Source organism: Dendrobates tinctorius, unplaced genomic scaffold (genome assembly GCF_039654945.1).
Source record: "Dendrobates tinctorius isolate UK_male_01 unplaced genomic scaffold, ASM3965494v1 ptg000233l, whole genome shotgun sequence".
In the NCBI taxonomy this organism is placed as follows: Eukaryota; Metazoa; Chordata; class Amphibia; order Anura; family Dendrobatidae; genus Dendrobates; species Dendrobates tinctorius.
In genome coordinates, this window is record NW_027361900.1 from 2,041,487 (window position 1) to 2,068,477 (window position 26,991).

A 26,991-nucleotide genomic window follows, 5' to 3' on the forward strand; every position below is an offset into this window, starting at 1 on the left:
CACATCAGTGACCCTGTCACATGAGCGCGGGTCACTGATGAGTTAGCATGACAACCAGAAGTCTCCAGCCGACCTCTATGGTTGTCACTGCCGGATCCTATGAGCGCTGCCAAGTGGTTGGCGCTCATAGCAAGTGAGCAACTCTTCTACATACAGGTGATCTGAGCATTGCCTGTATGTAGCAGAGCCGATCAGATTATAGCAGCTTCTAGCCTCCCATTGAGACTATTGAAGCATGCCTGTGGAGACATGGGGTGGTCAGCGGGTGCCCCCATCCACTGGCTGAAACCACATGAATCAGGGATCGTCCTACCGAACGCCGGCTCTCCCTTTAACATGGGCATAACGCTACTCAGACAACACACAGTGAGGGTAAAACAGTGTGGCAATGCTTTTTTGAACCACAAAACAGGCAGCTAACACATAGAACAGTCCCAGCAAAATACCCAACAGAGTGAACATTACAGAGTCTCACCCTTCCGCTGATTCGCTCCCAGGGTCGCTACCCCACCTGTGGCACGCACAGAGAGGAGGTAACGACAAGTGTAGGAAGATGACAATCCATTCAGTCCATACAAGGTAAAAGGCCAGTTGATCCGAGGATCACAACCTGGCTTCTCCAATCGTATCCATGGTTCAGCAATAGTAGATCTGTATAGATCTGTATTCTTCCAACCGAGGCTGAAAACCCCTAGGTTGTTTCCTGTAGAATGATAGATCCATGTCTCTCGTGATGTGAAAACTATATGAAGTATATAGTTTGAAGTCTGGGATCTGCCTATATGGGGCTAGTTTTCTGTTTCGGATAACATGATACATGATTTTAATTGTTTTTTGTCCAGTCTCGCTTGAATATAGATCAATATTAAATAGTCACCTGATGACGCCTTTGGCGATCACAATGAAACCCATAGAAATGAGAGGCTTGGAGAGTGAGTGTGTATACATCACCTCACCCTATATACTGAAATGTGGGGTGTTTTTTTCTCTTAGTCACCTACTGACTAACCTTCAGGGGGTGAATTATGGGTATAGTTTTACATTTGGAATTAATGAAGTTTAGTTTTATCTCTTTGTCAGCAAACATGAGGAATGACAAGAGACAACCCATTTAAGAAAATTCAAGTTTGGTTAAAACTATTCCAACATTATGAACATAAAAAAGGCTTCTCCCTTACGGGACGTCTCTGATGTTTATTAACAGCTGATTTCCAAGTAAAATATTTCCCACATTAAGAAAATAAAAAAGACTTCTCCCCTGTGTGACTGCTCTGATGTTTAACAAGAAGCGCTTTCCAGTTAAAATATTTCCCAGATTCTGAACAGGAAAAAGGCTTCTCCCCTGTGTGGGTTCTCTGGTGAGGTGGCTCAGTAGTTATCTCTGCAGCCTTGTAGTGCTGTAATCCTGGGTTCAACTTCCCACCAAGGACAACATCTGCAAGGAGTTTGTATGTTCTTCCCGTGTTTGCGTGGGTTTCCTCCTGCATTTCAAAGACATACTGATAGGGAATTTACATTGTTATCCCCATTGGGGACAGTGATGATAATGTGTGCAAACTGAAAAGGGCTGCGGAATATGTAAGCGCTATATAAAAAGATAGATTATTATTAGTAAGATTCCATTTCTGGTTAAAACATTACCACATTATGAACAGGAAAAATGGCTTCTCTGATGTGATCAAGATTTATTTTTCATTTAACAAGAAAGAAGTTTCTCCCATGTGTGTTATTTGGTGTGGAACAAGACTCCCTTTCTGGCTAAAAATTGTTCCACATTATGAACATGAAAAAGGTTTCTCCCCTTGGGTGAGTTCTCTGGTGCCTAACACACTCTGATTTAGTGCAAAAACATTTCCCACATTCTGAACATGAAAAAGGCTTCTCCCCTGTGTGAATTCTCTGGTGTCTAACAAAATGTGATTTATGTGCAAAACATTTCCCACATTCTGAACAGCAAAAAGGCTTCTCCCCTGTGTGAGTTTTATGGTGATTAACCAAATCTGATTTCAGCTTAAAACATTTCCCACATTCTGAACAGGAAAAAGGCTTCTCCCCTGTGTGAGTTCTATGGTGATAAACCAATTGTGATTTCCGGTTAAAACATTTCCCACATTCTGAACAGGAAAAAGGCTTCTCCCCTGTGTGAGTTCTCTGGTGTCTAACAAAATCTGATTTATGTGCAAAACATTTCCCACATTCTGAACAGGAAAAAGGCTTCTCCCCTGTGTGAGTTCTCTGGTGTCTAACAAAATCTGATTTATGTGCAAAACATTTCCCACATTCTGAACAGGAAAAAGGCTTCTCCCCTGTGTGAGTTCTCTGGTGAGTAACAAAATGTGATTTCTGTATAAAACATTTCCCACATTCTGAACAGGAAAAAGGCTTCTCCCCTGTGTGAGTTCTATAGTGATTAACCAAATCTGATTTCTGGTTAAAACATTTCCCACATTCTGAACAGGAAAAAGTCTTCTCTCCTGTGTGAGTTCTCTGGTGAGTAACAAAATGTGATTTCTGTATAAAACATTTCCCACATTCTGAACAGGAAAAAGGCTTCTCCCCTGTGTGAGTGCTATGGTGATTAACCAAATCTGATTTCTGGTTAAAACATTTCCCACATTCTGAACAGGAAAAACGCTTCTCCCCTGTGTGAGTTCTATGGTGATTAACCAAATCTGATTTCTGGTTAAAACATTTCCCACATTCTGAACATGAAAAAGGCTTCTCCCCTGTGTGAATTCTCTGGTGTCTAACAAAATGTGATTTATGTGCAAAACATTTCCCACATTCTGAACAGCAAAAAGGCTTCTCCCCTGTGTGAGTTTTATGGTGATAAACCAAATCTGATTTCAGGTTAAAACATTTCCCACATTCTAAACAGGAAAAAGGCTTCTCCCCTGTGTGAGTTCTATGGTGATAAACCAATTGTGATTTCTGGTTAAAACATTTCCCACATTCTGAACATGAAAAAGGCTTCTCCCCTGTGTGAATTCTCTGGTGTCTAACAAAATGTGATTTATGTGCAAAACATTTCCCACATTCTGAACAGCAAAAAGGCTTCTCCCCTGTGTGAGTTTTATGGTGATTAACCAAATCTGATTTCAGGTTAAAACATTTCCCACATTCTAAACAGGAAAAAGGCTTCTCCCCTGTGTGAGTTCTATGGTGATAAACCAATTGTGATTTCCGGTTAAAACATTTCCCACATTCTGAACAGGAAAAAGGCTTCTCCCCTGTGTGAGTTCTCTGGTGTCTAACAAAATCTGATTTATGTGCAAAACATTTCCCACATTCTGAACAGGAAAAAGGCTTCTCCCCTGTGTGAGTTCTCTGGTGAGTAACAAAATGTGATTTCTGTATAAAACATTTCCCACATTCTGAACAGGAAAAAGGCTTCTCCCCTGTGTGAGTTCTCTGGTGAGTAACAAAATGTGATTTCTGTATAAAACATTTCCCACATTCTGAACAGGAAAAAGGCTTCTCCCCTGTGTGAGTTCTCTGGTGAGTAACAAAATGTGATTTCTGTATAAAACATTTCCCACATTCTGAACTGGAAAAAGGCTTCTCCCCTGTGTGAGTTCTCTGGTGAGTAACAAAATGTGATTTAAGTGCAAAACATTTCCCACATTCTGAACAGCAAAAAGGCTTCTCCCCTGTGTGAGTTTTATGGTGATTAACCAAATCGGATTTCTGGTTAAAACATTTCCCACATTCTGAACATGAGAATGACTTCTTTGCTTTAGTAGCAGGTTGTTTTTTAATGCCTCTTTTGTGACATTGATTTCCCTTATTAGTCAGTAATGAATCAGAAGATGGGACCCGTTTCATAGGATCAGATGACAGATCTTTGCTGTGAATGGATGATGATATATCTGGAGTAACAGCAATCACTTCAGTTGTATCTTGTTGGATCTCAAGATGATCAGATTTAAAAATTGAAGATGTCAGCTGTCCCTCTGATCTCCTGGTACAGTCATCTGCCAAGATAAAAAACTATTATTTATTAATAAAATATCCTTGAGTTTTATATTTTTGAACATTTCTACTTACGGTAGCTTGCCATTTTTATGGACAGCTTATGTAAAAACCTTTAATTATTTACCAAGACAATGACAGTTCACAGTCTAATAGAAAACCTTGTTGGATGAACCAGTAGTGTGTGGTGTTCAACTGTTTGTTCATTCTGCCTCCCAAATATCAAATATAAAGAAACCAATCAATGTTATGTAGGCGAAAATAATACCAATTCTCATCTCACAAAAACAAGTCCCCACTCAGGTCCATCATCTGTCAATGGAAAAACAGAGGTTCCCGCACTATTAGTGGCTCAAAGGCTGTTGAAAAGCAACAAGGTTTCTATAAACCAATCCAGCAAAATCCGCTCTCATTTCGGAGTCTTGCAGTGTGCGCAAACAGCATTTAGGCTGTGCTCACACGTAGCGTTTTTTTCGCGCTTTTTCCACGGATTTGCCAAAAAAACGATTAAAATACACTTCCTATTCATTTCTATGCATTTTGCACTTTTTGTGCATATTGATGTTTTTTACCGCGAAAAAACAAAACCGCTTCGCTGTAAAAACGCAGCATGCTCATTAATTTCACGGATTTTTCCGCATTTCTGGCTAGTTCTATGTGTATGGAATCGCGCGGAAAAAAAAACGCATAAAAACCGTGCTTGTGCAAAAAAGCGCAAAAACCATGCAAAAAACACACAGAAAACGCGCAGAAAAAACGTGCGGTTTCTGGGAAGGAATCCGGTTTATAAGCAGAAATTTTCTGCATACATGTGCACATAGCCTTAGGATCCCTGTATTTAGCAATATTATAGTGAGAAGAACCCACTTAATTTGCGGTGTCTCCTGGAGCACAATCTGGGCACTATGTGCTGGGTAAGAAAATGGCAAATGTGTAATTTTCACTCTCCAACATCCACTGCATGTTAATTTCCGGAAAGTGGCTGTAGAGTCAAAATATTCACTCCTCCTACACACATGGTCTAAATTGTTGGTACCCCTCGTTTAAGGACAGAAAAACCCACAATGGTCACAGAAATAACTTGAATCTGACAAAAGTAATAATAAATCAAAAATCTATGAAAATTAACAAATGAAAGTCAGACATTGCTTTTCAACCATGCTTCCACAGAATTTAAAAAAGGAAAACTCATGAAATCGGCCTGGACAGAAATGACGGTTCCCTTAACTAAAATATTTTGTTGCACAACCTTTTGAGGCAATCACTGCAATCAAACGATTCCTGTACCTGTCACTGAGACTTCTGCACCTCTCGACAGGTATTTTGGCCCACTCGTCTCGTGTGTGAAGGTTGCCTTTTCCAGATGAAATGTTTCAGCTCTTTCCAAAGGTGCTCATTAGAATTTAGGTCAGGGCTCATAGAAGGCCACTTCAGCACAGTCCAATATTGTCCTCTTAGCCATTCTTGCCTGTTTTTAGCTGTGTATTGTGTCATTATCCTGTTGCAAGATCCATGACCTGCGACTGAGATCAAGATTTCTGACATCGGGCAGCACATTTCTCTCTAGAATCCCTTGATAGTCTTGAGATTTCATTGTACCCTGCAGATTCTAGACACCCTGTGCCAGATGCAGCAAAGCAGCCACAGAACGTACAAAGTCTCCTCCATGTTTCACAGTAGGAACAGTGTTCTTTTTGTGATATGCCTCATTTTTCCGTCTATGAACATAGAGCTGATGTGCCTTGCCAGAAAGTTCCATTTTTATCTCATCTGTCCTTCGGAAATTCTCCCAGAAGCTTTGTAGCTTGTCAACATGTAGTTTGGCAAATTCCAGTCTGTTTTTCATGATTTATTTTTCAACAATGGTGTCCTCCTTGGTCATCTCCCATGAAGTCCTCTTTGGCTCATACAACGACGGATGGTGCGATCTGACACCGATGTTCCTTGAGCTTAAACTTCACCTATAATCTGTTTAGAAGTTTTTCTGGGCACTTTTGTTACCATTCATATTATCCATCTATTTGATTTGTCATCAATTTTCCTCATATGGTCATGTCCAGGGAGGTTGGCTACAGTCCCATGGATAATAAATTTCTGAATAATATGGGCAACTTTAGTCACAAGAACATGAAGCTGCTTGGAGATGGTCTTATAATTTTTAAGGGGCCTGTCACACTAAGCGATATCGCTAGCAATATCGCTATAACGTCACTGGTTTTTGTGACGTTATAGCGATATTGCTAGCGATATCGCTATGTCTGATACTTACCTCCGACCGCTCCCCCGCTGGTTATCGCTGATCGCGCAAGAACATCCTGGACCGTTTCTCGTCGTCAGCCTCCTGCTGGGCTTCCTGTGGCGCCGACGAGCGATTGGTGGATGCGGGCGGGAGGACGTCAGGATCGCCTCGTCTGACAAGTAAGTAGCGACCCCCGACCCCTGCGATGTCGCTGGTGAGATTTGCCTGTGTGGCAGCTCACTAGCGACCACTTAGCGATGCACCAGAGATCCTGACTGCGTCATATCGCTGGTCGGGATCGCTGGTGCATCGCTAAGTGTGACAGTATCTTAACATGTTTGTCTATAACTTTCTTTCTAATCTCCTGAGACAACTCTTTCCTTCGCTTCCTCTGGTCCATGGTGAGTGTGATACGCACCATGTCAACACACAGCACAGTGAGGATCTGTAGCCTCTATACAGGCCACTCACTGATTCCAGGATTGTAGACACCTGTGATGCTAATTAGTGAACACCCCGTGATTTACACATTCTGTGGAAGCTTGATTGAAAAGCAATGTCTGACTTTCAATTGCTCATTTCCATAGATTTTTTCTTTATTATTACTTTTGTCAGATTCAAGTTATTTCTGTGACCATTGTGGGTTTTTCTGTCATTAAAAGAGGGGTACCAACAATTTTGACCCCGTGTATATAGATTACAACCATCAGTGAATTAATTAATAACATGGAATCACTTCATGGGGATTTTGACTATTCTGGTTTTCTGTCATTTAGTTATATTAGGGCTTCTGCATATGGTGTGTCCAATCTCATCTGGGATCTGTTCCTGCTGTCCAGCTGGAGTAATCTGCTCCCTACTTCAGCCAACTGGAAAGTACCACACCCTACTAAAGCGCAAAGCACATGGCCGGAATCTGCCAGATACAGCGCTGTCTCCTCTGGTTCAGTCCTCTGTGCTCAGCTTGCGGCTTGTGTATTTGTTTCCTGCTGTGACCGTGGCCCCTTTACTGACTACTCTTGTGTCTTCTGATTCTGTATTCTGTCCTTCTGGTTCTGACCCAGCTACCTGACTATTCTTCTTGCCATCTAACACCACAGAATAGCAGGTAACACCATGGTCCAAGCCTAGGGGTCCCAGTGTAAGTCCAGATTCCATGTAAGGGTGTTAAAGGGCGATGAGCAAGGCAATCCTTGGGATATATAAAGCAGAGAAGATAGAGCCAATCATGTTCATGGTGGACATCCTTTGAGCTGCCAGGTGACCATGAACAGTGCTCCCAATACATTGTGTCTGCAAACTATTCCAGCTAGATCTGCATTCAAACAGCTAAATGGCGCTCCTTCCCTTCTGAACACTGCTATGTGCCCAGACAGTAGTGTACAACCGTATGTAGGGTATAGTGCGAAGCTGGAGAATAATTTGTAAGATCCATTTGTTTTCTATTATCCTTTGTGAATAATTTACCACCACATAAAGTGACACACGTCAGATATTAATAATGGGGCCTGATTAAGAACACAAAACTGGCCGCAGGAAGAGGTTAAATCAGAGGATTTTGGACACTACTGTAATCAAACACTGTGACTATAGACAATAACATCTACTGAAATGATCAAACTCCACAGTCTCCATCAGTAATAAATGAGCAGCTAGTGGTGAAATCTCTCTGGGGTAATTAGAGTATGGGGCTCGGTGACCTCACAATCTAAACTATCGTAAGCTCCAATATTTTCTGTCAGATGAGTTTCAAGAAGAAATATTACACATTTATAGAGAACTGTGTATAATAGTGCAGAGCTGAGATGTCTTAAAGGGAACCTGTCAGCAGGATTGTGCTCAGTAACCTACAGACACTGTCAGGTCAGCGCCGTTATACTGATTACAATGATACCTGGTGATGAAATCCGTCTTGTGGTTGTTGTGTAATCTGTATTTGTAGTTTTCAGTTAATGAGATTCTCGTGCTCTGGGGCGGGGCTGTGGGTGGGGCTGTGGGCGGGGTTTTATGTGGTGCTCTGATTACATATTCATCTGTATTGGCTTATGACAGGTCGCTGATCCCTCACTGACCTGCCCCCATTATTACATAATGCATATAATCAAGAAAAACACATCCAGCCCATAAACTGAACTTGGTCCACACCCTAAATCAAGTTTCTGAGACTGGGATAAAAGGCTGCTACTATATATAAGTGTAACTGAATTTTATACTATTAGGATTTGTACTGTGTTTTTATGATACCTGATGAAGGATATACACTGTATCCGAAACGCGTTGTCTCTCTTTTTTAACCTATGAAATAAAAAAATATGGAATATCATCTTTGGATGTGAGTCCTGGGAAGCGCTGCCGTTTATGGGCTGGATGTGCCTTTCTTGATTTACTCATCCTGTGGGAGCCTGAACCCGGCTCTTTCACTTGGATCCACCCGAGGCAAGCTGCAAGCCCTGTCTTCTGAGAAGTATTCCAAAAGGAAGGATTTTTGAGGATACATAATCCAAAGCTATATTAGTCTTCTATCAGGTGAGTGCATAAAATTGTGCACCCTTTAAAGACTACAATATTGTGTTTACGCACTTAGGGCTCCGCAAATTGTCTGTTCTTCTCTCCCAAACAGGGGTTTTTTTGCATAATGCATATAATAGCATTGATATCACTGTTGATAATGCCTATAATTGTCACGTCCGCCATGTCTGTTTTGCCTCATGAACCCCTGGAGCGATGTGCATGCGCACCTTGGGTCTGCTATAACTGCTTGATCCCTAGAGCAGTGTGCACACTCACCTCAGGTCTGCTGGGCTGCAGGATGCCTGCGTTTCTGCTTTGCCTTCTGTGATCTCCTCGTCATGTCTAGAATCCCTGATCATGTGTCTTTCCAAGGATCCTGCACTGTCTGGTTCTGCAATCATCTCGTCATGTCTGAAACTCTGATTATGTGACCTTTCCAGGGATCCTGCACTGTCTGGTTCTGCAATCATCTCGTCATGTCTGAAACTCTGATTATGTGACCTTTCCAGGGATCCTGCACTGTCCGGTTCTGCAGTCACCTCGTCATGTCTGAAACTCTGATCATGTGACCTTTCCTAGGATCCTGCACTGTCTGGCTCTGCAATTATCTCCTCATGTCTGACACCCTAATCATGTGACCGCACTCTGTGATCTTGGAGCATCTGATCTGGAAGTGCTCCCCTGGTCCTGACCTAGAAGAGGAGGTCCTATGCCCTATATTAGACGGCCCCTTCCTATGCCCAGTGCCTGATTATTGTGTTGCTTCCCTGCATGGCTCTTTGTCTGTGGGGTTGCTCCCTCTATTCTGTGCCCTTGCACTGTACTCGTATTCCGTCTCTTGTCTTGTGCCATGTCTTGTGTTGTCTCTCGTGCCATGTTTGTCTTTGCCTTGCTTTGCCTTGTAGTCCTTCCGCTGTTCTCTGCTTTAGCCTGTTTTGCTATGTCTCGCCTTAGCTATTCTTTGACTTGTAGTCCTTCCTCTGTTCTCTGCCTTGCCTGTTTCGCCATGTCTGGTCTTTGCTATTCTTAGCCTTGTAGTACTTCTAATGTTCTTGTCTCAGCCTGGTTTTCCACTCTCTGTCCTATGGTGCGCTCTTGCACATTTCCAAGTCTAGTCCCAAGGTTCTCCCTTGGCCTGGCTCTGGGTTTCGGCCTATGCTCCGCTGCTAGACTCTGTCCTCGCTCTGACCTGGCTCTGTTCCTGTCTATGTTCTGCTCCGTGTTCCTTGCCTTGTTCCTTGCCTTGTCGTGCTCTGAACCCTGGTGTGGCTCCTAGCACGCACCCTGCCCTGAACCTGGCATGGCTCCTAGAACGAAGGTTCCTTTGCCCGCCTCCTGTGCCAAGGTCGTGCCTCGTGCTGGCGTTACAGCCATGTGCACTGGCCAGTGAGGTGTGTCCCCCGCGTGGCTCCTAGCACGCGTCCTGCTCTGAACCTTGGCGTGGCTCCTAGCATGCACCCTGCCTTGAACCCTGGCGTGGCTCCTAGCACGCACCCTGTTTTGAACCCTTGGCGTGGCTTCTAGCACGCACCCTGCCCTGAACCTGGCGTGGCTCCTAGCACGAAGGTTCCTTTGCCCGCCTCCTGTGCCAAGGTCGTGCCTCGTGCTGGCGTTACAGCCGTGTGCACTGGCCAGTGAGGTGTGCGTCCCGCGTGGCTCCTAGCACGCGTCCTGCTCTGAACCCTGGCGTGGCTCCTAGCACGCACCCTGCCTTGAACCCTGGCGTGGCTCCTAGCACGCACCCTGCCTTGAACCCTGACCTTGGCGTGTCTCTATACACGCACTCTGTCTCGTACCTTGTGCTTTGGCGTGTCTTTACACATGCACCCTGTCTCGTTTTGTGAACCCTGGCATGTCCCCTACACACACACCTTGCCTTGCACCTAGCCTTGAACCCTGGCGTGTCCACTACACACACACCTTGCCTTGCACCTAGCCTTGGACCTTGGCGTGTTCCCTAACCGCACCATGCCTGGATATCTGTCGTCAGACACTTGCCCATAGCGTTTCCCTGAGCCGGCCGTCTGGTCCCAGCAGTCGTGGTGGCTCACCCCCTTGGTCTTGCCCCTGACACTCCCTGTATAGGGGGTGGATTCTCACAAGGTAAGCTCGCCCTCGGTGGGTGGGTGCCATGGCCCAGAGGGTCCACTCAAAAAAGGGCTCAGCAGGAGCTGAGCCTGTCACAATAATATTGTGGCTATTGTGAGGCTTAGAAAAAAATTACATCCAGCAAAATGACACCAGCGATGGCGGCGCCTGCACAGTAGCATCTATAAGTAAGAGATAGAGGCTACTGGACAAGCGCCACTGGTGTCATTTTACTGGATGTAATTTTCTTTCTAAGCCTCACAATAGCCACAATATTATAGGCATTATCTATATATATTTGAAAAACTAATATTTAACAGCCAATGGTGCTGCGTGAGGGTATAACAGCTGCAAATTAGCAGACACTGCCACTATTTTGTCTGAATGTTAAAACAATTAAAATAAAAACAAAGAATTGCGCTAGTAATACCCACATATAATCACTCTCTTAGGCCTCTTTCACACTTCCGTTTTTTACAATCAGTCACAATCCGCCAGGTTTTGAAAAAAAACGGATCCTTAATTTTTTTTTGAGGATCCGTTTTTTTCCCATTGACTTGCATTAATGGCGGATTGTGACGGATTGCTGTCCGTTGCATCCGTTTTTTGTGAGGATCCGCCAAAAGTTGCTGTCCGTCACCATCCTCAAAAATTTCAAAACGGAGCTTGTAACGTTTTTTTCTCTGGCGGATCCTGCAAACACTGATTTAACCCGAATTTCTTTCTGGGTGCCGGACAAAAATAAAATTCTCTCTCTCTCTCTCTCTGGCCAGCAATTCCTTTAAATTTCTTCATTTTCAGGATCCGTCTGAAAACGGATCCTGTGCCATCCGTTCACATCAGTTGAGAACGGATCCGCTTGTCCGCCTTTTTGGCGGATTATAACTGATGCAAAAAACTGAAGTGTGAAAGAGGCCTTAGTGGGAGGCAGGATTATTGTCTAGTGTTTCATATGTCTCCGTATAAGAACCTATATATCTCACTATAAAGAGAAAAACCACCCACATAAAACACTAACTTCATAGAAAACAGGATTTCAAGTATAAACGTGTAAATATGTATATCTCACTACAACCAAGGAGCAAAACTTTTTTAAAAAAATGCAGCCAATCTTAATGTTCAATATACATTGGTGCGTCTCTCACCAAAAGAGGGGAATCGTACTGACCATTCAGGTTGTTGTTCAGACCATATGCGATGTGTGACAGTCTTGGATTCAGCACCTGGCAATTCCTCTCCTGATGAACTTTGATGAACTCCAATAGTGGTGAAATAGTAAGTCCAAAAAATTGAGGAGTAATAATGGGTAAAAAATGATATGGTCACCTCTAATATACTAACTGGCGATGCTCCGGCCGGTAGCAATCGCCCAGTCTCCCCAGTGCTGCAATGTCCGTGGACAATGGAACATGCAGCGGGAGACGCGGTAAATGCCGGCAAGGTACAGGACCTTGCGTGTTAGGTCACGTGATCGGCAAAGTAAGACTGACAGAACTCGCAACCAATCCTACGCGTTTCGGAGGCTTACTGCCTCCTTCCTCAGGGATGTTTGCTGTCATTGAGGCGACACATATATACCCAGTCCATATAATGTATTGGACCTATTTATTGAAAGCAAATAATTCAATCTCGCTGTTTAAGCCATGTGGTCTAAGAGTGTTCATTTTAAACATCCACTCACTTAAGTGATTGGAAAGAGGATGGCCAGTAAATTTATTGATAATATTACGAAGATGTTCAGCGATTCGTACCCACATTGGACGAATGGTTCTTCCAATATATAATTTGCCACATGGACAACTAAACCCATAAATAACCCCTTTAGTATTGCAATCAATAAAATCGGTGATTCTATTCTCAATCCCTTTATTAGTGATCATTTTTTGTTTTTTAGTGTTTAATTTTTTACATGGTCCACATTTCCTACACGAGAAAAAACCACATAAGAGATTTTGACCACCATTACTGTTAACGTTGGAAATTCTTGGAATTGAAGGTGCAATCAAATTACCAAGATTATTTGCCTTCCGAAAAACAAACCTCGGATACATAGGTAATGTTTCCCCAATAATTTTATCATTTTGTAAAATGTTCCAATGTCTATTGACAATGTTCCTAATAATCCTGACGTTCGAATTATATTGTAAAATAATCGGAATTTCATTTTTGACAAAAAAATCATTCGGAATCCGTTCTTTTGTAGAGTCCAATAATTGGTCCCTTTGTATTTTTCTAACTACTTCTGTAGTTTTTTCCAATAATTTTACATCATATCCCTTATGTTTAAACTTCATATTCATGGACTCGGCTTCTTTCTCAAAATCTTGTTGTTTGGAACAATTTCTATGTGCTCTTATGAGCTGACTTTTAGGAACATTAAGAAGCCATTTCGGAAGATGGCAACTATCTAAGGAAATAAAATTTTTTGAATCCGTAGGTTTGTGGTATATTTGAGTCTGAACAGTGTTCCCCTCAATAAAAATCCTCAAATCTAAAAAATTTAACTCTTTATGGCTAATGTTTGCAGTGAAATTTAAAAAATAACTTTTATTTAAATCACTTAAAAATTCATTCAATAAAATATCACCCCCTGACCAAATGAAAAAAATATTGTCGATAAAACGACGCCATAATACCAAATTTGTCCGTAATTCACCTTCCATATAGATGGTCTCGAGTTCCCATTTTCCCACATAAAGGTTGGCATAGCTAGGGGCAAACCTTGTACCCATAGCTGTGCCCCATTTCTGGGAGTAGTAGTTCGCCCCAAATTTAAAATAATTATGCGTTAAAATAAATTCAATACAATCCAGAATAAACTCCCTTTGTTCCTTAGGTATCACACTGTTCTTAGACATGAAGAACTCGGCTGATTCACATACTTTTTTATTTTGTATCACAGTGTACAGTGAGGTGATATCCAGAGTCCCCATAATGTAGTGATCCTGCCACACTACATTTTTCAAAAGTTTTAAAATATGGGTACTGTCTGCCTAGTCCATGAATATGAAGTTTAAACATAAGGGATATGATGTAAAATTATTGGAAAAAACTACAGAAGTAGTTAGAAAAAATACAAAGGGACCAATTATTAGACTCTACAAAAGAACGGATTCCGAATGATTTTTTTGTCAAAAATGAAATTCCGATTATTTTACAATATAATTCGAACGTCTGGATTATTAGGAACATTGTCAATAGACATTGGAACATTTTACAAAATGATAAAATTATTGGGGAAACATTACCTATGTATCCGAGGTTTGTTTTTCGGAAGGCAAATAATCTTGGTAATTTGATTGCACCTTCAATTCCAAGAATTTCCAACGTTAACAGTAATGGTGGTCAAAATCTCTTATGTGGTTTTTTCTCGTGTAGGAAATGTGGACCATGTAAAAAATTAAACACTAAAAAACAAAAAATGATCACTAATAAAGGGATTGAGAATAGAATCACCGATTTTATTGATTGCAATACTAAAGGGGTTATTTATGGGTTTAGTTGTCCATGTGGCAAATTATATATTGGAAGAACCATTCGTCCAATGTGGGTCCGAATCGCTGAACATCTTCGTAATATTATCAATAAATTTACTGGCCATCCTCTTTCCAATCACTTTTTTACACATCATGGAGGTTCTATTAGTGGTATTACAGTAACTGGTATTAGAATAGTTAAGAAAAACTGGAGAAAAGGAAATTTTATTGAACAAATGTCTAAAGTAGAAAGTGAGTGGATATTTAAAATGAACACTCTTAGACCACATGGCTTAAACAGCGAGATTGAATTATTTGCTTTCAATAAATAGGTCAAATACATTATATGGACTGGGTATATATGTGTCTCCTCAATGACAGCAAACATCTCTGAGGAAGGAGGCAGTAAGCCTCCGAAACGCGTAGGATTGGTTGCGAGTTCTGTCAGTCTTACTTTGCCGATCACGTGACCTAACACGTGACTGTGACGTCACGCAAGGTCCTGTACCTTGCCGGCATTTACCGCGTCTCCCGCTGCATGTTCCATTGTCCACGGACATTGCAGCACTGGGGAGACTGGGCGATTGCTACCGGCCGGAGCATCGCCCGTTAGTATATTAGAGGTGACCATATCATTTTTTACCCATTATTACTCCTCAATTTTTTGGACTTACTATTTCACCACTATTGGAGTTCATCAAAGTTCATCAGGAGAGGAATTGCCAGGTGCTGAATCCAAGACTGTCACACATCGCATATGGTCTGAACAACAACCTGTATGGTCAGTACGATTCCCCTCCTTTGGTGAGAGACGCACCAATGTATATTGAACATTAAGATTGGCTGCATTTTTTTAAAAAAGTTTTGCTCCTTGGTTGTAGTGAGATATACATATTTACACGTTTATACTTGAAATCCTGTTTTCTATGAAGTTAGTGTTTTATGTGGGTGGTTTTTCTCTTTATAGTGAGATATATAGGTTCTTATACGGAGACATATGAAACACTAGACAATAATCCTGCCTCCCACTAAGAGAGTGATTATATGTGGGTATTACTAGCGCAATTCTTTGTTTTTATTTTAATATATATATATATTTATCTTAAATTGTCTGTCATCCACTTCCGTCTGGATGTCGTCGAATCCCACAATCCACAGCGCCGCACCGGAAGTACGCCGACCGCCATATTGGAATACCAAAGTGATGGGTATTCCAATATGGCACCTGCTGGTGATACCAGGCCCTCCCACAGTACCACCAGTGGGATACCGCCGGGACCCTCCCGCCACCACCGGACCCGCCGCTGCCTGCCCACCTACCTCTGTCACAGCCGGCAGTAAAGACCGCAGCTTGCGGCCTGTGCTGGAGATGGGGTGCGGGCGCCCTCTGGTGACGCCGCACCCCATCTCCAGCACAGGCCGCAAGCCACAGTCTTTCCTGCCAGCTGGCTGCTGCTAGAAACCCACCCCGCCGCTGGACCCGCCGCTGCCTGCCCATGTACATATACACACACGTACTCACATACACACATGTACTCACATACACACAGACACACCTCCAGCACAGGCCGCAAACCACCCTCTTTCCTGCCAGCTGTGACTGCACGGAGGTGGGTGCGCAGGCAGCTGCGGGACACACACACCCACATGTACACACACATACACTTCCCTCTCGATGCGATAACATCGGGCACACCTCTAGTCAACAATAATATCAATGCTATTATATGCATTATGTAATAATGGGGGGCAGGTCAGTGAGGGGTCAGCGACCTGTCATAAGCCAATACAGATGAATATGTAATCAGAGCACCACATAAAGCCCCTCCCACAGCCCCACCCACAGCCCCGCCCCAGAGCACGAGAATGTCATTAACTGAAAACTACAAATACAGATTACACAACAGTAAACCAGAGTGGCCCTCATTTATGGTGGACTATTGGAGCTACTATGAATCCTGAGCAGAAGATTAGAGATAATAATATTGCTCCCCATTTTAGGAGAGATTGTGCAGTAATCTGAATTCCTTAGGATGGAAAACAATGTAATTTATGACGTGGAGTGACTCCATGACACCAGGGCTGGAGCCAACACATCTCCTGCAGGCGGGAATAAATGTATATTACAGCCCTCAGCCACGCACAGCTTAGAGATCTATCATGGCACAGGTGGAATGTTTGTCCTGGAGATTATCACAATCCTCCTTGAAGTTAGTTGGTTTTAAAACAAATTGAAAAGTCAGGATAAAGCGAAATTCTGCTGTTATTCTACAGAAATTCACACTTAGCCTAAGGCCATGTGCACACGATGCAGATTTGCAGCGTTTCCGCAGCGGATTTTATCGCGCAAAAACGTTGCATATCCGCATTGTGATGTACAGTACCTTTAAAATGAATGAAAAAAAAAAAAAAACGCTGTGCAGACGCTGCGGATTTTTGCGCGCGGTTTTCCTGCGGTACAAAATCCGCAGCATGTTACTTCTTTTGTGCGGTTTTCTATCTCCCCTGTTACCAAATCCGCAGGGGGAAGACCGCAATGGAAAACCGCGTGAAAAATGGAAGAAATCCGCAGGAAAAATGCAGGTCATTTGACCTGCGGTTTTCTTCCATTCTGCACGGAAAAATCCGCAGGGCTCAAAACTCCGTCTGCACTCAGCCTAAATGTGCAGTGAAGTTATGTGCACACGTTGCGGAACTCCAGCGGAAGTTACCGCGAGAATTCCGGAATTCCATTCCGCGGGAAAATCGCATTTTAAATTCCCGCGATTTTCCCATGGAAAAACTTGCGTTTTGCAAGTGTAATTAGCTTGCAGAATGCTAGCATTTTCCAAGCGATCTGTAGCATCGCTTGGAGAACTGATTCACAGGTTGGTCACACTCGTCAAACATAGTGTTTGACGAGTGTGACCAACGTTTTACTATTGAGGCTGCCTATGCGGCATCAATAGTAAAAGATCTAATGTTAAAAATAGTAAAAAAAAAACAAATACAAAAATTGGGCCTTATTCACCTTCTGGCGTCCCGCGCAGCGTCCCCAGGCCTCCGCAATCCTCCGGCAGATCCCGTTCCCAGTGATGCATTGCGGCAATGACCTTTGACGTCGCGGTCTCACGAGATCGCTACATGATCGCGACACACGACGTCAGCAAAGGCATTGCAATGCATTACTGGGAACGGGAGCTGCCGCGTGTATTGCTGAGGCCTGGGGACGCTGCGCGGGACGCCGGAAGGTGAATATAACCCGATTTTTTTATTTTAATTCTATTTTTTACAGGGATATGGTACCCAGAGCCTGGAGGACAGTCTCCTCTCCTCCGGACCGTGGGTACCATCCGCAAATGTTCTGCTTACTTTTCGCATGGTGGGCACAGCCACATGCGGAAATTAAGCAGAACAATGCATCCCTACGTGGGTGGAATCGCCGCGATTCCACAAATTAATGAGCATGCTGCGGATTTTACCGCGAAGCGATTCCACCGCGGGAAAAGCCGCAGCATTAGCACAGCATTGCAGAATCCCATAGGATTGCATGGGTTGCTGTTTTTTCGTGTTTTCGCGGCAAAATCGCACGGTAAAAACCACCGCGAAAAAAACGCGATGTGTGAACGCAGCCTTACTGTTGTTAATCATAAAAGGGAAGTTTGGCCAGAAAGACTGGAATCATGAGACATTCAGCAGCACAGAAGGGAGAGAAGATTCATCCGATAAGATCTCAGGGATCTAGGAAGCCAACAGCATCATTACCCTCCGCTTTCTCTTCCAGGCCCAGCATAAGATTTTTCTTCAAGTGATTTTCTATCTTGTCAGCACATTCTACGTACGCTGTCATTTGGCTTTATAGTTACAGATCTGGGCAGGTAACGGTCAGCGTCTCCTAATGTGAAGGAGAGAATGGCTAATTCCTGTCTCTTTGTCTTGAGAATAAACTTCAGTTTTGTGCAAGCCTTTACTGAGAAAAGAGAAGACATCTAAGGCCGGGATCATACTACTGTGTGTGATGCGAGAAACTCGCACGAGTCTCTCACATCAACAGCCATGTATTTCTATGCAGCCGCAGCTCCGGTCCTGAGTACAGGCAGCAGCGCTGGATGTTGATGCGAGAGACTCATGCGTTTCTTGTATCACACACGGTAGTGTGATTCCGGCCTAACTCTGTGTTCGGTGTGACTCTTTAAGCGAGCTCTCGGCCTACATTGGGTCAGGTACAAGTAATCATATAGATCTCGCTATAAGGGATCACCCTCACACTAATCCCAGGGGGTAGGTGGATGCTCCAGGTGGTAAGTTCTATAGAAAAGGGCTTTCAATGGCCAAAGTCATTTGAACAGTTTTGGGTGGAGGAGGATGTTGTGGTCTAGAGTCAAAATGGTGACATGGTAATACGGCCGGACTACACCACCGATAAAGCAGCCACAGCCGGTGACTGAGAGGAATCTGTGACTTCTCTGCATTCAGTGGTTATTACTCACCTGGGTAGTCATATGTGGGAATCTCCTCTTTACACCACTCATCATCTCTCACATATGTCTCTGTAGTATTAATATGGGTCAGATCTTCACCCTGAAACAAATATTGTAAGAGTCACAGACAGATGGAGAAGTCCCATCTATGATCAGCTCTAATCCTGCCATCTCCACCGTTCTCATTACACAAGTATAAAACATATAATACTGGTGGATAAAACAAGACTGAGCACAAGACCTTCACAGCCGTCTACACATCATAGGGGAGATCTCCTGACACCTTCTCTCCATCTACCTGATGATCCTGAGGAGCACTGGGATCTTCTTGGTTACAGTCCTGTGGAAGAAGAGGACGGGGACATCTCTCTGGTGTTGTCCTCTTACTGGATAGATCTGGAGGAAACACATACAGGGACTGAATTCATTCTCTACATACAGATAATTATAGGCCGTGTGTATTTAGTCCTGTCTATTACCTGGTGATGTGAGGGGCTGGGGAACCTCCATTATGACGTTCTTGTACAGATCTTTGTGTCCTTCTAAATACTCCCACTCCTCCATGGAGAAATAGACAGCGACATCCTGACACCTTATAGGAACCTGACACATACAATGATACCGTCATCCCCCGATCCCTTCATAGTGTTACAGTATAATGTCCCAGCATTCCCAGCAGTGTCACCTCTCCAGTCAGCAGCTCAGTCATCTTGTAGGTGAGTTCTAGGATCTTCTGGTCATTGATGTCCTCATGGATCAGGGGGTGAGGTGGAGGCCCCGTGATTGGGCTCAGGGGTCTTCCCCATCCCTCAGACACAGGGTCCTGACAGCGATCACTAGAGGTCTTCTTCACCACTGTGTAATCCTGGTTATGGAGAGACACATTAATAAATCTCACTACAGACATTTCCAGTGTCCTCACCTCTCCAGTTCTGTCCATCTGTTATTCCCATAGATAAGAATGATGTAATGTGACGTCATCAGAATCTCTCACCTCTCCAGTGAGACGGAAGAGGACCTCTAGGGTGAGGTGTAACATCCTCTCCGCCATCTTGTCTCTGTCCATATCCATCCTTGATGGGTAAATCAGGAAAATTCTCTTCTGTAGAAGATCTTCACTGAGAGGATCCGATATTGTAGAGACCTGAATGAGAAGAAGATGATCCGATGTAACATCATAAGAATCCTGTGTAATAATACAATGACAGCAGCAATCTGCAGAGTCGGGAGATATGACTCTGCCAAATATAAATAGTATGAGATTCAGGACAGCCCTTAGTTCAGAACTACTACGGGCATACTCGCTGTCCCTATTTTTGATCACAAGGACCACATCCTTCATGAACCACTACATTGTTCAAGGCGACTTATGTGATCAAGGTCTTGAATGACCGAAACGTCATTCTGTCGCAATCACTATAAGAGCACTTGCTTTCAATAAATTTCACTAATAAGCAAATACTCCTTAAGTGTATGTGTGCAGGGATTCTAATAGACATATATATACATACACACACATTATATATATATATATCTCTCTCTCTCTCTATCTATATACACACACACACACTAGCTGAAGAGCCCAGCGCTGCCCGGGCATAGTAACTAACTGTGGTTAGTTATAGCAAATTATAATTATCCTCCATCCCACAGAACCATGCCCATATACCCATCATACATATCCGCCATCCCATAGTCCCGTGCCCATATACTCATCATACATATTCGCCATCCCATAGTCGAGTGCCCATATACCCACCACACATTTTTCATCTCATAGTCCCATGCCCATATACCCATCATACATATCCTCCATCCCATAGTCCCGTGCCCATATACCCATCATACATATCCTCCATCCCATTGTCCCGTGCCCATATACCCATCATACATAGCCACGATCCCATAGGCCAGTGCCCATATACCCATCATATATATCCTCCATCCCATAGTCCCATGCCCATATACCCATCACACATCCTCCATCCCATAGTCCCGTGCCCATATACCCATCATATATATCCTCCATCCCATAGTCCCATGCCCATATACCCATCATACATATCCTCCATCCCATAGTCGAGTGCCCATATACCCATCATATATATCCTCCATCCCATAGTCCCATGCCCATATACCCATCATACATATCCTCCATCCCATAGTCGAGTGCCCATATACCCATCATATATATCCTCCATCCCATAGTCCCATGCCCATATACCCATCACACATCCTCAATCCCATAGTCCCGTGCCCATATACCCATCATACATATTCGCCATCCCATAGTCGAGTGTCCATATACCCATCACACATCCTCCATCCCATAGTCCCGCGCCCATATACCCATCATACATATTCTCCATCCCATAGTCCCGTGCCCATATACCCATCATACATATTCTCCATCCCATAGTCCCATGCCCATATACCCATCACACATCCTCAATCCCATAGTCCCGTGCCCATATACCCATCATACATATTCGCCATCCCATAGTCGTGTGCCCATATACCCATCATACATGTCCTCCATCCCATAGTCCCATGCCCATATACCAGTCATTCATATCCACGATCCCATAGGCCTGTGCCCATATACCCATCATACATATCCTCCATCCCATAGTCCAGTGCCCATATACCCATCACACATCCTCCATCTCATAGTCCCATGCCCATATACCCATCATACATATTCTCCATCCCATAGTCCCATGCCCATATACCCATCATACATATTCGCCATCCCATAGTCGAGTGCCCATATACCCATCACACATCCTCCATCCCATAGTCCCATGCCCATATACCCATCACACATTCTTCACCTCATAGTCCCATGCCCATATACCCATCATACATATCCTCCATCCCATAGTCCCGTGCCCATATACCCATCATACATATCCTCCATTCCATAGCCCCGTGCCCATATACCCATCATACATGTCCTCCATCCCATAGTCCCATGCCCATATACCCATTACACATCCTCCATCCCATAGTCCCATGCCCATATACCCATCATACATATTCGCCATCCCATAGTCGAGTGCCCATATACCCATCACACATCCTTCATCTCATAGTCCCATGCCCATATACCCATCACACATCCTCAATCCCATAGTCCCGTGCCCATATACCCATCATACATATTCGCCATCCCATAGTCGAGTGCCCATATACCAATCACACATTCTTCATCTCATAGTCCCATGCCCATATACCCATCACACATCCTCAATCCCATAGTCCCGTGCCCATATACCCATCATACATATCCTCCATCCCATAGTCCCGTGCCCATATACCAGTCATTCATATCCACGATCCCATAGGCCTGTGCCCATATACCAGTCATTCATATCCACGATCCCATAGGCCTGTGCCCATATACCCATCATATATATCCTCCATCCCATAGTCCTATGCCCATTACACATCCTCCATCCCATAGTCCCATGCCCATATACCCATCATATATATTCTCCATCCCATAGTCCCATGCCCATATACCCATCATACATATTCGCCATCCCATTGTCGAGTGCCCATATACCCATCACACATCCTTCATCCCATAGTCCCATGCCCATATACCCATCATATATATTCTCCATCCCATAGTCCCATGCCCATATACCCATCATACATATTCGCCATCCCATAGTCGAGTGCCCATATACCCATCACATATCCTCCATCCCATAGTCACGTGCCCATATACCCATCATACATATCCTCCATCCCATAGTCCCGTGCCCATATACCCATCATATATATCCTCCATCCCATAGTTCCATGCCCATATACCCATCACACATCCTCCATCCCATAGTCCCGTGCCCATATACCCATCACACATCCTCAATCCCATAGTCCCGTGCCCATATACCCATCATACATATTCGCCATCCCATAGTCGAGTGTCCATATACCCATCACACATCCTCCATCCCATAGTCCCGCGCCCATATACCCATCATACATATTCTCCATCCCATAGTCCCGTGCCCATATACCCATCATACATATTCTCCATCCCATAGTCCCATGCCCATATACCCATCACACATCCTCAATCCCATAGTCCCGTGCCATATACCCATCATACATATTCGCCATCCCATAGTCGTGTGCCCATATACCCATCATACATGTCCTCCATCCCATAGTCCCATGCCCATATACCAGTCATTCATATCCACGATCCCATAGGCCTGTGCCCATATACCCATCATACATATCCTCCATCCCATAGTCCCGTGCCCATATACCCATTACACATCCTCCATCCCATAGTCCAGTGCCCATATACCCATCACACATCCTCCATCTCATAGTCCCATGCCCATATACCCATCATACATATTCTCCATCCCATAGTCCCATGCCCATATACCCATCATACATATTCGCCATCCCATAGTCGAGTGCCCATATACCCATCACACATCCTCCATCCCATAGTCCCATGCCCATATACCCATCACACATTCTTCACCTCATAGTCCCATGCCCATATACCCATCATACATATCCTCCATCCCATAGCCCCGTGCCCATATACCCATCATACATGTCCTCCATCCCATAGTCCCATGCCCATATACCAGTCATTCATATCCACGATCCCATAGGCCTGTCCCCATATACCCATCATACATATCCTCCAACCCATAGTCCCGTGCCCATATACCCATTACACATCCTCCATCCCATAGTCCCATGCCCATATACCCATCATACATATTCGCCATCCCATAGTCGAGTGCCCATATACCCATCACACATCCTTCATCTCATAGTCCCATGCCCATATACCCATCACACATCCTCAATCCCATAGTCCCGTGCCCATATACCCATCATACATATTCGCCATCCCATAGTCGAGTGCCCATATACCAATCACACATTCTTCATCTCATAGTCCCATGCCCATATACCCATCACACATCCTCAATCCCATAGTCCCGTGCCCATATACCCATCATACATATCCTCCATCCCATAGTCCCGTGCCCATATACCAGTCATTCATATCCACGATCCCATAGGCCTGTGCCCATATACCAGTCATTCATATCCACGATCCCATAGGCCTGTGCCCATATACCCATCATATATATCCTCCATCCCATAGTCCTATGCCCATTACACATCCTCCATCCCATAGTCCCATGCCCATATACCCATCATACATATTCGCCATCCCATTGTCGAGTGCCCATATACCCATCACACATCCTTCATCCCATAGTCCCATGCCCATATACCCATCATATATATTCTCCATCCCATAGTCCCATGCCCATATACCCATCATACATATTCGCCATCCCATAGTCGAGTGCCCATATACCCATCACATATCCTCCATCCCATAGTCACGTGCCCATATACCCATCATACATATCCTCCATCCCATAGTCCCGTGCCCATATACCCGTCATACATATCCTCCATCCCATAGTCCCGTGCCATATACCCATCATACATATCCTCCATCCCATAGTCCCGTGCCCATATACCCATCATACATATCCTCCATCCCATAGTCATGTGCCCATATACCCTTCATACATATTCTCCATCCCATAGTCCCATGCCCATATACCCATCATACATATCCTCCATCCCATAGTCCAGTGCCCATATACCCATCACACATCCTCTCCATCCCATAGTCCAGTGCCCATATACCCATCATACATATCCTCCATCCCATAGTCACGTGCCCATATACCCATCATACATATCCTCCATCCCATAGTCCCGTGCCCATATACCCATCATACATATCCTCCATCCCATAGTCCCGTGCCCATATACCCACCATACATATCCTCCATCCCATAGTCCAGTGCCCATATACCCATCACACATCCTCCTTCCCATAGTCCAGTGCCCATATACCCATCACACATCCTCCTTCCCATAGTCCAGTGCCCATATACCCATCATACATATCCTCCATCCCATAGTCCAGTGCCCATATACCCATCATACATATCCTCCATCCCATAGTCCCATGCCCATATACCCATCATACATTTCCTCCATCCCATAGTCCCATGCCCATATACCCATCATACATATCCTCCATCCCATAGTCCAGTGCCCATATACCCATCATACATATCCTCCATCCCATAGTCCAGTGCCCATATACCCATCATACATATCCTCCATCCCATAGTCACGTGCCCATATACCCATCATACATATCCTCCATCCCATAGTCCAGTGCCCATATACCCATCATACATATCCTCCATCCCATAGTCCAGTGCCCATATACCCATCATACATATCCTCCATCCCATAGTCCCATGCCCATATACCCATCATACATATCCTCCATCCCATAGTCCCATGCCCATATACCCATCATACATATCCTCCATTCCATAGTCCCATGCCCATATACCCATCATACATATCCTCCATCCCATAGTCCCGTGCCCATATACCCATCATACATATCCTCCATCCCATAGTCCCGTGCCCATATACCCATCATACATATCCTCCATCCCATAGTCCAGTGCCCATATACCCATCACACATCCTCCATCCCATAGGCCCGTGCCCATATACCCATCATACATATCCTCCATCCCATAGTCCCATGCCCATATACCCATCATACATATCCTCCATCCCATAGTCCCATGCCCATATACCCATCATACATATCCTCCATCCCATAGTCCAGTGCCCATATACCCATCACACATCCTCCATCCCATAGGCCCGTGCCCATATACCCATCATACATATCCTCCATCCCATAGTCCCATGCCCATATACCCATCATACACATCCTCCATCCCATAGTCCAGTGCCCATATACCCATCATACATATCCTCCATCCCATAGTCCCGTGCCCATATACCCATCACACATCCTCCATCCCATAGTCCAGTGCCCATATACCCATCATACATATCCACCATCCCATAGTCCAGTGCCCATATACCCATCATACATATCCTCCATCCCATAGTCCAGTGCCCATATACCCATCATACATATCCACCATCCCATAGTCCAGTGTCCATATACCCATCACACATCCTCCATCCCATAGTCAACCATTATGACATAATGAGCGGCGGGGCTTGCAACCTATGACGACATCAGCGTCGCCATGGCAACCATTATGACATCATAATGAGGGGCGGGGCTTGACGTGCACACACTTTTTCTCCAGTATGTAGATAGGGGCAAAATTGTTTGGTGAATTGGAACGTGCAGGGTTAAAATTTCGCCTCACAACATAGCTTAGGACGCTCTCGGGGTCCAGACGTGTGACTGTGCCAAATTTTGTGGCTGTAGCTGCGACGGTGCGGATGCCTATCCCGGACATACACACATACATACATACACACTTGAGCTTTATATATTAGATATATATAATTTCACCATCACAGAAAGTAAGGACTGCAGCACCCACTGATCCATACTGAAAATCCATAGTTTATTTGTAGCAAAAGGTTAAAACTTCATGGCCGGGAGGCTGAAGAAAGGAGTGAGCAAACTCTGACGACGGCCTAACAGCGCTTCCACGGGTCAGCTATATATTATATATATATATATATATCTATTTATATAATCGTCTAATTCTGTCTGTCTGTAACGGAAATCCCGCGTCGCTGATTGGTCGCGCCTGGGGACATCACTGAAGGTGGAGGAAGATGGCGCCCGCAGCAGTCCTCCACAGGAACTTCACCAACGATGTGCCCTGCCTTAACTTGAGCAGAGGAGGGCGAAAACCCGCGGTCAGCAAGGGGCAAGCCTAAGGCAGGACGCAGATGCTGTTCAGAAGGAAATCTCCACACCGCCCGAACACTGGGTAGCGGTGACGTCACCACAGAGTAGGAAGATGGCGCGTGCAGCAGGCAGACACGGAACCTTCACCAGCGGTGTGCCCATGGAGTACAAGGTCAGATGAGGGTCCAGCCCCCCAGGTCTGCAAGGGGCAATCCCAAAGTTGATCCCAGAAGCCTTTCCAAAGCAATTTTCTACACCGCCCGAACAAGTATATTTGGCAGAGTCATAACTCCCTACTCCACAGATTGCTGCTGTCGTTGTAGGCCCAGACCAGATAGTATGGAGATGAATGAGGGAGACCAAAGTTCAAAAATAGACTTTCCTTTACTTAACAAGACCTTGATGAGAAGTATATACATCAGACGGCAGGTGCAACACTTTATGAATGCTTCTTCT

General features: G+C 44.4%; 2 protein-coding genes across 2 annotated transcripts in view; both read right to left on the reverse strand.

The window, feature by feature from the left end:
• Nucleotides 1–26,991, reverse strand: part of LOC141060261 (uncharacterized) — a 184,161-nt gene that overhangs the window by 77,077 nt on the left and 80,093 nt on the right. Inside the window, exons 6-7 of the mRNA XM_073556485.1 lie at nucleotides 19,741–19,890; nucleotides 19,226–19,349 (exon numbers count right to left, since the gene is read on the reverse strand). Of these exons, the coding sequence (XP_073412586.1) occupies nucleotides 19,226–19,349; nucleotides 19,741–19,890 (274 nt within the window). The remainder of the gene's footprint in view (nucleotides 1–19,225; nucleotides 19,350–19,740; nucleotides 19,891–26,991) is intronic.
• LOC141060197 (uncharacterized) lies at nucleotides 1,441–18,844 on the reverse strand. Its single transcript, XM_073556443.1, has 2 exons — nucleotides 18,756–18,844; nucleotides 1,441–3,974 (listed from the first exon to the last, which is right to left on the reverse strand). Exon 2 carries the CDS (start codon nucleotides 3,823–3,825, stop codon nucleotides 1,759–1,761), a length of 2,067 nt encoding a protein of 688 aa, XP_073412544.1. The 5' UTR covers nucleotides 3,826–3,974; nucleotides 18,756–18,844; the 3' UTR covers nucleotides 1,441–1,758.